General features: G+C 39.3%; 1 protein-coding gene across 1 annotated transcript in view; it reads left to right on the top strand.

Annotated features, from left to right (window-relative positions):
- The first annotated feature begins 7 nt into the window (after positions 1-7).
- The window catches only part of adcy9 (adenylate cyclase 9), a 39,532-nt gene continuing 26,311 nt past the window's right edge, over positions 8-13,228 (top strand). Inside the window, exon 1 of the mRNA XM_051909063.1 lies at positions 8-2,125. Within this exon, the coding sequence (XP_051765023.1) occupies positions 373-2,125 (1,753 nt within the window). The 5' untranslated portion in view covers positions 8-372. The remainder of the gene's footprint in view (positions 2,126-13,228) is intronic.

The raw sequence follows: 13,228 nt of genomic DNA, 5'->3' as shown, positions 1-13,228 counted from the left end.
ACTTACTTGCTCTTGTTGTATTGAATGCGGATTAAAAAACGATGTGCTCAAAAAAGGAGGCTCGAGTGGATGACACTGCGTCAGTCTCGCGGAGCAAAAGTACACACATGCGCGTTCACGCGCCCCTGAGCCATAGAATATAATGGAATCCGGGTGCTGACGTAATCCCAGCAAGGATAAGGAACTGCTCAAGAGTCCAAGACGGTCCATCCTCATAGTGAATGCACTTGGAATTCTGTTCCGGCTGGACTCTTTTCAAATACAAACTGTGTTTTTTGTACTCTTAAGAATCCATGTTCAAGTGCCACTTCCTCTGTACTGTCAGCAGTAGGTGATATGTGATAATTAAAAGTCAGTTGTTGTCTCATTGGCATGGCATTGCCAGAGCAGCACCAGCCGCTACACGAGACGGAGGTTAGGTGTGATAGTGAAGGGGGAGCTGTTACTGTGCGGATAACTGACAGCCGCAATCAACAGGTGGGTCCAGACCAAGAGGTTGACCCTGGTGACATGGGCTCCTCCAAACCCTGCAAATATAGTATCTCGTCAAGCTGCAGCTCAGGGGAGTTGGGTGTTCCTAGGGCCATGATGACTCGTCCCCGGAGAGTGCCGCAGCTGTTCGAGAGGTCTGCCGCGCAGTGCTGGGACCCCAAGTTTGACTCCTCCATACTAGAGGAGGCATGCAGGGAACGTTGCTTCCCGCAGATGCAGAGACGATTCCGCTACATCCTGTTTTACCTGGCCACTGCTGCGCTGCTGTGGGGGATTTACTTTGGGATCAATAGCAGCAGGTGTGACCCTACAAACTTCCTGGTCCCCACGATAGGGTTTCTTGTGCTGTGCCTTCTCCTTCTCTGGTTTACGTTCTCACGGCCGTATGTGCGATTCTACAACCACGCCTCTTTCCTCCTTACAGTGATCATGTTTGGCATCACCCTGGCGCCACAGACGCAAACCGCTCTCTTTGCTCTTTTTGATAGCCAGAAAGCAGACAATCAGTCACTACCTGCTTCTCAAAATGCTCCTTGTATATCACCAGTTGGGACATTTTCACTCTGTATGGAGGTGCTGCTTTTGCTGTACAGTGTGTTGCATTTGCCCCTGTATGTGTCGGTGATTCTTGGCCTGCTGTATTCTGTCCTCTATGAGGCTTTAGGTTGGCTGCACCTTGCTCAGTTGGATGGTAGTTACGCAGAGTCAGGAAATTCATTCTGGCATACTCTGAGCTGGCTCGGCCCAGGTAAAGTCCTGCTGCACCTGTGCGCACACGTTATTGGCATCCATATATTCATTATGTCCGAAGTGCGCTCTCGGAGTACCTTTCTCAAGGTAGGTCAGGCGATCATGCACGGGAAGGATCTGGAGGTCGAGAAGGCGCTGAAGGAGCGGATGATCCATTCTGTGATGCCGCGGCTTGTGGCGGACGAGCTGATGAAGCAGGGAGACGAGGAGAGCGAGAGCTCAGGGAAACGATACAGCGCAGGTACGTGCTCCGCTGCCACTGCAGCTGCCGCAACCACGTCCAGCCCCAAAAGCAACAAACGTAAGAAGAACTCTATTCCTCGTGGACAAATAATCTTCAGGCCCTTTAATATGAAGCGCATGGAGCCGGTCAGCATCCTCTTTGCTGACATTGTGGGCTTCACCAAAATGAGTGCCAACAAGTCCGCCCATGCACTGGTGGGACTGCTAAATGACCTCTTCGGTCGCTTCGACCGACTTTGTGAGTTGACCCGCTGCGAGAAGATCAGCACTCTAGGAGATTGCTACTATTGTGTGGCGGGCTGTCCCGAGCCACGCACCGATCACGCATACTGCTGTGTGGAAATGGGGCTTGGGATGATCCAGGCCATCGAGCAGTTCTGCCAGGAGACGTCGGAGACTGTGGACATGCGCGTCGGTGTGCACACTGGCACCGTGCTCTGTGGTATTCTGGGAATGAAGCGCTTTAAGTTTGACGTCTGGTCTAACGACGTCAACTTGGCCAATCTTATGGAACAGCTGGGTGTGGCGGGAAAGGTGCACTTGTCGGAGGTCACAGCAAGTTTTCTGGATGACTGTTATGAGAGGGAGGATGGACGAGTGATGGAACGTGTCGGACACAGTGTCACTGATCAGCTGAAAGGTAAGACACAAGAATAATGTTTTGTTTTGAACACATACATTGGGGTGCAAAAGTCTAGTGAAAATGCTTCTGGTTTGCATTTTCTTTGAGTGAAAAATTTAACTGAAGATGAACATGAATTTCAGAATTTAGTTTGTCCCCTTTTTGCTTTAGTGACAGCAGCACTACAGCTTCATGAGCTCCACAATACCTGATGATCATGTTATCCAGTGTGATTTGAGAATGATCAAATGAGCATCTTGTGCTTCAGTAAAAACAAAAACATCCAAATTTACTTAAATATCCCAAATATTTCTTTTACATTTTTCCTAAAATCCTAATACTACTTATTTTTCAGGTTTAAATTTAATTTTGAGTCACAGATTTGCAATGTCAGACTTTTGGATTCCAGTCTATGTCACTGTCTGGTATGTTGTTAAGCTGTGTGTATATGTGTTGTTCTCTACTTTTTTATTATTTATTTATTATTTTTTTTTATTGACTGCTGTTTCTCAGCTTTGCTGTGGTGGTGATGATGATGAAGATAAAGATGATAGCCTTTTATTGTGCACCTTGTAGTCATGTCCTCTTAGGACTCTGTACAAAGGGCTGCAAGTCTTCTCTAGTTTTATTGCACCCTCATATAATCTCTTTAGTAACTTAACTGTAGAGTAACTGTGTAAAAAGATGATTGTTTTTGACTGTTTCTGCAGTCTGTAGCCATGTCCCCTGAGGACCCTGTATAAAGGGCTCCAATCACAGTCCAGAATGACCACTTGCCTAGTGCCAAATGCTAAAAAAGCAGCCTTTGGGGCACAATTAAAACCAGTTGGTTGGTAACTTTTTATTAGCAGCTGTAGTGTAATAATTATTATATTATATTGTAAAAAGGGTAATATGTTTTATTTATCATAATAAAGTATTTTTTTTATTATTTAAAATGTAAAAATAATTAATTAGTGATAAAAAAAATAAATAATAACTTGTCATTGCCAGGTGTGGCAAAAAGCTGATTTTGGCTGCATATCTTTTTCACTTTTATTGTGCCCTCATATAATCTCTATTGTATCTTAATTGCAGATTCGCTGTCATCGAAGGCTTGTTCATCTGTAGCTCTATTGTATCGCTGTTGTAGCTCTTTTATTGTGGCCTCCCTTTGACACAGTCACCACGCATTCATGGTTCTGCTTTCTCAATAACATCAGTGTCTATATGAAGGCCTGCATCCAGCAGAGCTGTTGATTTAAAGTCGTAGTGACAGACACAAGCAGAGGTCTCTATTTTTTCTTTCTCCTTGTCCTGCACTCGGCCTCTCTCCCAACCCATGTCCTTAATCTGAACCCTGATGTTGTTCCCTAACTGAACCTTTCAGGATCTCCTCCCTCTTTATCAGCTACCTCCCTTCAGACATCCTCTTGTCAGTCAGAGAAGGATGGCGGCTATAGTGATAGACTCTTGGGAGTGAATCATGACAGTATACCAACTTTGTAAACCCAATCTTTATAGTTTAGAAAACTGGTGCTGTATTTCACCAGCAGTGTTGTTGCAGGCTGCAGCATCTTTATTAATTTAGTAAAATCAAATTAGTGATTGGTGGTCCAGGTTCCTAGAAGTCATTGAAGAATTAGCACACTTGTTTAAGTCCATTCCAGCTCAGCCCTCTATCTCAAGCTCAAAGTAGGCTCTGTACTCCCTCTGTAAGATGGAAGAAAGTGAAGCTTACATTTGTGGACGGGGTGGTCTCACAAATGGCTCTCTGCCTTGGTGCCAGTCATGTTACCCCATGTGACCGTCTGATTCCATTGGGTAGGTGGGTGCGAACAATGACACACGCTAGTAACCCAGCTGTGTGAGGGATGCGTCACTGTCTGTCTTGCCGCAAGCGATTCTATTTGCAGTATTTTCCCTGGACTTTACATGGCTGTGGTCTGACCCTGCTGTACACCTTTAAAGTGTGTGTGTGTGTGTGTGTGTGTGTGTGTGTGTGTGTGTGTGTGTGTTCTGTTTTCAGACAGGCTAGACACAAGCTATAAAACTATATTTATAAAAGTTAATCCTGGGGTTAGTTGCCTATGATACCAATAATAGTTACAATTAAATGAATAATTACAAATATTATTACCGTTGTACAAATCTCTGTGTGAATGTGCCTTAAGATGCCCAGTTCTGGCCCAAATTTAATAACCTACAAAAAATTATGGAGAATGTTATCTTTGTTATTTTTCTTTTAATATGTATATGTTTTTGAAAGAGGTCTCTTATGCTCACCAAGGCTGCATTTATTTGATTAAAATGTTACAATTTAAAATACTGTTTTCTCTTAGAGTATATTTTATAGGGCTGGGTATTGACACAATTTTCATGATTTGATTCGATTTCTATTCACATGCTTTCGATTTCAATTCAATATCGATTATTTTGGATGTAGTATATCAGTTACAGTACATGGCAAATTTGATAGAGGAAAAAAATCTCTCAACTAATGCTGTAAACTACACAGGGGAGTCAGTTGGTACTACTTTACTATAATATTGAAGGTTAAAATTAACTTATTTATATGCAAACACTTAAATTACACTCAATGTTTTTTTAAACATTTAAATCGTGGCTGTCATAACTGATTTATTCAAACATACATTAAATATTGAAGAACATTAAAAATTATAATATGTAACGGTGCATGTATTTATCAGAATGCTGCTTTCTAGAGTTCACTTTTCTAGCTGACTAACAAGTTTATGGTCACTGAATATGTTTTTCTGAGGTAAATGTGACGTTACTTGACATTGTTTACAAGCTGTTTTATTGACGTCTTTCCGAGGTTGAAACACTGATTGAGCTATTACACGAGACATGATACGGATTTCGGTAAGTTGTACTGTATATTTTAACATACCTTCAGATGTTTAGTCATGTTTATTTCGCGCTGTAACTGGTATTAAAGCGGAGAGGATGTTCACATGCGTTCCGTGCTGCCACTTCTCTTTTACTGAGGCGCTACAGCGATCTGTCACGCCACATTAAACAGCGCCAATACGGTATTTATTTTTTGAATCTCATAATAAGATGAACGTCATTTGAAATCTGAGACTTTGCTTCATATCAAAAGTAACAAAGCACAAAGATTATTGCGATTTATTGGATGGGAGGCGCGCTACATGTTCTGTTCATTCCTCAACTGAAAACAGACTAGACTAATCGATTCTTGGGATTTAAGAATTGATATCGGTTCGTAAAAATGAGAATCGATTAAAATCGAGAAATCGATATTTTTTTTTTTTACCCAGCCCTAATATTTTAAAATGTAATATATTCCTGTGATGTCATGTGATCCTTCAGAAATCATTTTTATATGTTGATTCCTTATTATTATCAATGTTGAAAACAGTATTTTTGAGGAAACCGGATTCTTTGATGAATAATTTGTTCAACAGAACGAAAATAGAAATCTTTTTTAAATTTTATGCATCCTTGCTGAACAAATGTATTAATTATTATTATTATTATTATTATTATTATTATTATTATTATTATTATTATTATTTTTAATATATTACTGACCCCAAACTTTTGAACTGTAGTGTATGTTTGGCTTTGTGTGCATGCTTGACAGGTTTGTGTGCAGGTGTACCAGTATATTTGCATGTGCGTAATTCAGATATAATCCATTCCACCGCTGTGCTCACACACTGTGAAACAAACAGACCTGTGAATTATCACTGCAGCACATTGAGTTTAATTAGAAACCAATTATATCTGTTTATTTCCTCCTGCCTGTTTCACTTTTGTATGAGGATCCTGTGGACCTCGGGCCCGTGCGCACACTGACCACTGGGACCCCAGACTACTGTTTTATTTATTTATTTTAAATAATGTTAATGTTAATCTAATGTACAGTTAGCCTACAAATTGTCGCGTGGTGGCGGTTGGAGGAGGGCTCCAAAAATGACTCTAGGGGCCTTGTGGGGCCGTGATCCAGCCCTGGTCAACAGATTCATAGTAGGTACTATTTATGTAAGTGTAAGCTGCATTTTGAGGGTGCTGATTGAGTCTGGTTTGAAATTGAACTTGAAGTAAGCGAATTTGGTTTCCAAATGCACAATCAGGGCTCTGCAACATTTTGAATAGGCTATTTAGTTTATTCACTTATATTAAATTAAACCTTGTGAATATGTGAATTTTAATGTACTTTTTATTTGGCTGTCAATTTAAAGACTATTCATTTAAAATATTTTTTACTTTGTTGTCTTGCAAGTATGAAAAAATTATGACAGATATTGTTTAGTTTTAAGATATTAACCCTGGTAAAGCCTGACATATAACATAATAGTCAGAAAAATCTAATATTTTGAAATGGAACAATTATTTTATTGAGCAAAATCTAAAAATAAAATTCTAAAAATTGGCCTATGTGTTTTGTTTTTTGGCTTTTATGTCTCCTATAGTCTGATATAGTGAGAATATGGAGGAAATATTCAATCAAGGAGGAAAAAATACCTAGATTTATTCAGAGGCTCAAACTGAGCAAAAACAAATTAAGTTACCATTTTAAATATTAGAATATATATCAAATATCCTGAAAGGCCCATACTGCAATTTGTATATATTTTTGTAAACCTATATGAGCCAGCCATAGTCCCAATGCAAGTTGTTTAGTTGGAGCAGATCGGAGTGTGTTCTTGCAGATAAGGAGCCCAACCCTGTTCACACACGGACACACTTGTGCTAGGAGATATAGACGAACTCTTTATTTGGGAAATAAATTTGCTTCCTCCATATGTCGTATAGACATGCGTATACACTCATATGTTTGTGTCATATACATATACATTCAGTAGTATATACATGAAGGGCACAGAGCTTGAGCAGGACACACATGGCGTGGAGAGTCTATGTTGTCTATTCTCATTCCTCTGTTTCTTATATTCCGTCACTCCAAGGTCATGAGTCTGGCCGAGCTGGACAGGTTTGTCCAGTCTGTCGAGGATCTTAAGCCACAAGACGCTTGTATGCAGGTACAAATACACACAGCTGTGAGGCTCTTTCTTTCTTTAGACTTCCCTTGTTTTTGACGTGAATTTGAAATCTCTGAAGAAGCGAACAAGTAAACAGCTGGCTCATCTATCCCAAAATGAGTTTGTTCTATATATAGGAGATGTTTGGAATGGAAAACTAGCTTGCTATATTTTTGGGGGCTTTTTTGCCTACTTAGACAGGGCAGTAAGAGGACTGGATGGAAACCATGGGAAAAGAGAGAAGGCAATTGGACTGGGAAAGGACCTTGAGCCGTGACTCAAACTCTGGTCACCTAAAGTGCAATCGCACCATTTATGCACTGCCCAGCCCAAACGGCTCTCTTCAACTACGTGACCTCATTACATTGCATGTTTAATTCAGCAAGTGACATCCCAATGTGATGTCTGTAAACCTTTTACTGCACTTCACACTGTTGTTGTTGTTGTTGTTGTTGTTATATAAATTTTGTGCAAAAAACAGCTGAATAATGTATTAGCTTCAGTGTTATTTTAGTCTTATTTATATACTATTGTAGTATTTTTTTTTTTTAAATTTTTTTTTATATTTTGAATTAACATTTGTTTTTTAAATTTTAGTAATTTTGTGCTGTTTTTCCATTTATTTCCATTTAGCATTAATTTTCAGTTTTAGTTTTAGTAATTTTCAGCTTGCCAATCTAATTTTCATTTTAAGTTTATATTTATATTTTTTATTATTGTATTTCAGATTTTTTAATTAAAAAAAAAAAAAACAGTTTTTAATAGTTTTAGTTAACAATAACAACACTGGTCTGATCAAATAATACAACAAGGAAAGTCAAAGCCCATTGCATCATGGTATACAGCATTTCTCTTGGTATTTTCTGCTGTAAACTGCTCATCTCTTGTTATGTACGGAGCCCCTAAGGGGACATGGTGGTGGAAAAAATATGAGATGGGAGGAAAAAACGTTCCCCTGAGAAACTTTGCCTTCGCTCTGAAAAAACTTTTGCATTCTCTCGCAAACTTTTGCGTTTCCCCCACGTAAACTTTGCGTTCACTTGCAAAGAACTCAAGTTTTGTGAGCAAACATAGTTTCTCAGGGAAAGCAAACATTTTGCAAGCGAAAACTTAGGATTTTCCATGCATGCAGAAAACTCAAAACACAGTGCTAGTGTTGTTTATTGCAGCAAATCTGCTCATTCAGCACCTTGTTTCAGTGAATCGGTGAAAAAAGCTACTCAGAGGAGTTCCCGGAAGTTATTTATTTTTTTAATTATGTTTTGTTTGATTTAAACATCAACCACCTCATAGATTTACGTCCAAAGGAAGTTGTTGCAGTTAAGAGATGCACAAACACTTTGCAAATCAATTCCAGCAATCAACATCAAAGAACCGGTTTAAAAGAATGATTCATTCACAGATAAATCATTATCACAGCGTGGCCTGACTCTGAACTCTCTTTAAGAAGTAGAATTTCAATTGTTTAAAATCATTCTTAGATAAACTGATTAATCAAATTGGATGCAGTTTATGCAAAAATTGTATTACGAATTACAGAAATTTCATGTTTTGCTTGTTTTGTGAATCAAGACCATTAGGTTTTATTCTGTGATAGTGTTTGTAAGACTAAAGGTGCGGCCACATTTACCATTGTTTACAGTTTACACAATTTACACATTGTTTACACATTTACAATTTTCGTCAGCAAAATCCAATTATTTTAATAGGAATCCACATGATTGTAAATTTTGCATGAGGGCGAAAGATTTTCCCACACAGGTCATCTTGTGAATTTGCCACGTTGACCAGCAGAAAGCTGTTTTGTTTGAAAGTGACTTTTGTGTGAGCTGTTCTTCAAACATCTCTGCATTATTGACAATAGACAATGAACCTTTTTTTGCTTGCAAATGTCAGTAATGCGACCACATCTAAAATCTGTCTTCTGTAGAAAATCATTGCTGTGAGTTTAGATTCAACTCCATGAACTTTCGTGTCCTCATCTCTCAGCCAGTAAACTTTAAGAGATACACACAGACACCCACCCACCTCATGTTTTAAGATTCCTCTCTGCCTTGAGCTGAAGCTCTTGACTACAATTTAGAGTAACAGTCTTGTCAGGTGATGTCATGACCTGTTCTTGACTAATCTAAAAAATCTTCCTCTTTTTCTGGAGAAACATGCCACGGCTTGTTCCCTAACTCATGCTCTGAAACTGACGGCATATTTAAGCTCCAGAGGTTTTTCATTTTTTTTCCCCCTTTTCTCTCTTTCTCTTTACACTCAGCTTTTACATCACCACACCACTGTGCATGTGGTGTTGACACAGCTGGTTGGTTTTGTGTGTTTGCCAGGCTTTGGCCTTGGCGTTGCTTGTGAACAGGTCAGGGAATTACTTTGATAAGACACCTTCCTGTAGCCAGAGGTCAGAGTCATGTTGGTTGTGTGTGTGTGTGTGTGTGTGTGTGTGCGTGTGAAAGTGTGCGTTACAGAGCATGCGCTGTGAGAGGCTTCTTATGTCTATGTTAGAGATATTTAGTAGTTAGTTTTTTTTTAAATAGACAAAAATATGTAAATACCTAGGGGGGTGTGTGTGTTTCCATTACTATTTTTGTAATTTTTCTACTACAAAAGGTCGACTCAGACTACAGGATCAATCCACACACATGCACTGTGACCTTCAGTGCAAGTTGCATGACATGCATTGCATGTTTCGCACGTCAACACACCTGCCCACATACACGGGGCTGTCGCGTCAGATCTAGTGCGTCACATTCCCAGTGGTGACACATAAAGCTGTGTGTGTGGATTTTTAAAAGCAACGATGCAAGCGAGCACTGAGGGATCATGCGCACATACATCTGCTCAGTGAGTGCACAGCCAGCACATGGGATGGGGATGTTTTCTACCACAGATGAGCTTTTGTAATGCAAGTTGGAGGGCAGAATTACATGCTGAAATCCGCAATATGCAATTTAAATTTAGTTGATTGTTACTTTTTGTTAGGTGAAGTAATGCTTTTTATGGTGTTGAATTAAATTAAGTTTTATTTGCACATAGTCCAGATTTTGTCTGAATTTTTGGGATTCTGCAAAATAATTCAACTAGGGCTGGATATTTCATGAATTTGGTCTCCATTCAATTTGATTCCAATCTCGATTTTGATATTGATTCATTTAGAAAAAATGTTAGGTACATTTCAATTTTTCTCAAGGATAAAAAGTCTGTCTCAACTAATGCTGTAAACTAATGCTGTTTAGTTGAGTTTTATTCATGCAACATCACACCAACCCGACTAGCGGCAACGAAAGCCGACAGTGTTTTCGCCTCACGTCGGCTGCGTCAGGGAAAAAATATGTGCTTGAACACATCGAAAGAACTTCAGCCGACTGTCAACTAGCACGCGCGTTCTGCGCCTGCGTATAAAGGAGATAACTGTATATTTAAGAAGATATATTTGTCTATATTCGTCATTCAAAAAGGGAAAGCGAAACTAAGACTGCATGTATACAAACCATAAACAAAGCAGCGCTTGCTTACCATTTTGAATATCAATCATACTGATCACATTCTTTATTCCACTCTACTCATGTTATTATGAAAATATTCGTGCATTCGAGCGCTCAGGTAAGATAACGTAAAATTAAAACAATCTTCTGTCTGTGCCATCATGACTTATTTGCTTGCTTTCATAACTTTTGCTTATATTCTTGTGAACTGACTCATTTGCTATATTGAACAGCCAATCAGAGTTCTCTCTCTCTGTCGAATCAGCCGGAAAAAAGCCGACGAGGACCAACTTCAGCTGACGGTGCGGAACACACTGAGAAAACTTAGTCGGCCGACGAACAAAAACTGCCCGACGGCTGACCGTCGGCTTGGTGTGTTCTGGGCTTAAGGGGGCATTTACACGACACATATACACAACTAAAAACAGAGAACTTTTTATGCGCTTTGGCCGTTCATTTACACGACACCAGCATTTTGGGGACCTGAAAATGCGAACTATTAAAAACAGGTGTCAAAGTGCATGTTTTTGAAAATGGTAGTTATCATCTCCGTGACCGTGTAAACTACAAAAACGCAAATGTTTGAAAACGGTGACATCATGCACATGCATATTACATGTTCAGATAGGCATGTAGTTTTTTTCTCTGTTTTTAGTACATCATTGTTGTATAAATCTTAGGGATGTGCAACAGCAATCGAGTACTCGATTGCGACAGTGATGATCGATCATGTAAATGATAATAGAAATGTTTTTTTTTTGGTTTTGTTTTTTTTCCCCCTCCTGATTGGTTATGGCAGTGCCCTGAGCTCTGATTGTTTAGCTTGCCACAGCAACGCCAAGCTTTTATCTTGTGCTGAAAATATCCTTTTTAAATTATATTCATAATTAAGCAATAAGCAGTGATTTTCATACAGTAAAATAACATTTTGGTTGTTCAGAAATTACAAATTGAATCCAAAATATTGCTGAAATATTAGAATCAATAAAAAAAATTACAATAGTGACAGTAATGTAGCCTAAAAATAGATCAAATTTGTTGTGCTTTCGTTTCATTGGCTGCTTTTTTTATAGCGCAATCGGAGTTACACTTTCGTTTAAGCTCACGTTTGCATTCGCCAACTTTTTGCAGATGAAAGTTGTAATAGCTACATCTGATTAATCTAATATAGGATGCGTTGGGATATCAACATTTATTAACATGCTGAATGCGCTGCATATCAGTGTTTGGTTTCGTGTTCAAATGCATTACCCGATATCTGAGTTATTTGAGACGGTCATATTGCTTTTAGATGTTTCTTTTAAAAATAAATAAATAAAAATACTGATGTTATAATAATGCAGCAGTGCTTTTTTCGTCATATTTGTTCAATGGCATAATGCATATAATTTGTGTGGCTTCGAAAAACGCGCTTTATGGAATCACTTAATAATGTAATATATCTATTAGGGTTGGGCCGATGGACGATGACATCGTCTATCGCCGATGCTGACAGACATCCCGATGTTGAGCCAGCATCGTGATTCCACCAGACCCCTGCATCCAGACCCCGGCATGTTTCCATCCTGACCGCGAGACGGAATGGTAGCACCATTTTACTGTTTCTAGCTAAAGTGAGCAGCACTTCAAAACAGTGGTGCGGATCACACCACAAGCACTCAGGATCGTTTGTGGTAATGATATTCCAGCGCTGTATCCTCTAGCAGTTTTATCTAAAGCCAAACATGCTTCATTCAAGCCCTTCCAGCACCAATGAATTAAATCCACCCACCCATCCATCGCAATGTTTCACTGTAGACATCGTCTGATGCCAATTTGGTAGCCCAACCCTTAATATCTATATTTAAATTAAAACCGGGGAATCGATATTTAAACCCAGTCCTAGGATCTATAAATGTAATTAAAACATGTTAAATAGAGCTGAGAGTACTGAACTCTTATTGGCATCTTAAAATGCATTCAAAATTGCCTAAATTTTGGATCAGAGATCATACAAGGGGTGAGAGGTGTGTAGAAGTTTGTGAATCATAGGTGTCTGCAATTTCAATTTCTTTTTTTAGAGTGGCTTCTTGGTGTTTATCAGGTACTGTATAGTGTGTGTGTGTGTGTGTGTGTGTGTGTGTGAGAGTGGAAAAGAGACACACAGCAGAATGCTCGATCATGCCATCGGATAATAATGTGCTCTTGGGACAGGATATGGTTTAATGTATCAATGATTCAGCAAACCGTTGTACCTTTGTGTGCTTGTCCGAGGGAGAGAAACTAAGAGAAAAGTATGCTCATCTCCTCTATCTTGGTCACTGTTCGACTGAGGGACATTGCTGTAGGTCCATGTGTGTCAGTATGACGCAGCTCACTCACCCTGTGCGTCATCCTGTGTGCTCAAGACCAGAGAGAAATAGAGAGCGTGATTGAGTGAGATAGAGGAGAGAGAGAGAGAGAGAGACTGACTCCCTTTGCATTCCCTGGCCTCATTTAAGTGTTGTAAGCAACAACAGAGTTTGGAATGGAGGGAGAGAGCAGGAGATACCTACAAACATTTGACCCCAACAAATTCTATACACCAAATCAAACAACTTGATCTTCACAGACGACAAAGAATGAAGGCATTGATGTACAGT

The sequence above is a fragment of the Ctenopharyngodon idella genome, chromosome 10, assembly GCF_019924925.1.
Source record: "Ctenopharyngodon idella isolate HZGC_01 chromosome 10, HZGC01, whole genome shotgun sequence".
Lineage (NCBI taxonomy): Eukaryota > Metazoa > Chordata > Actinopteri > Cypriniformes > Xenocyprididae > Ctenopharyngodon > Ctenopharyngodon idella.
Note: the sequence above shows the minus strand (reverse complement) of the source record. Positions and strands in the feature narration are given on the sequence as shown.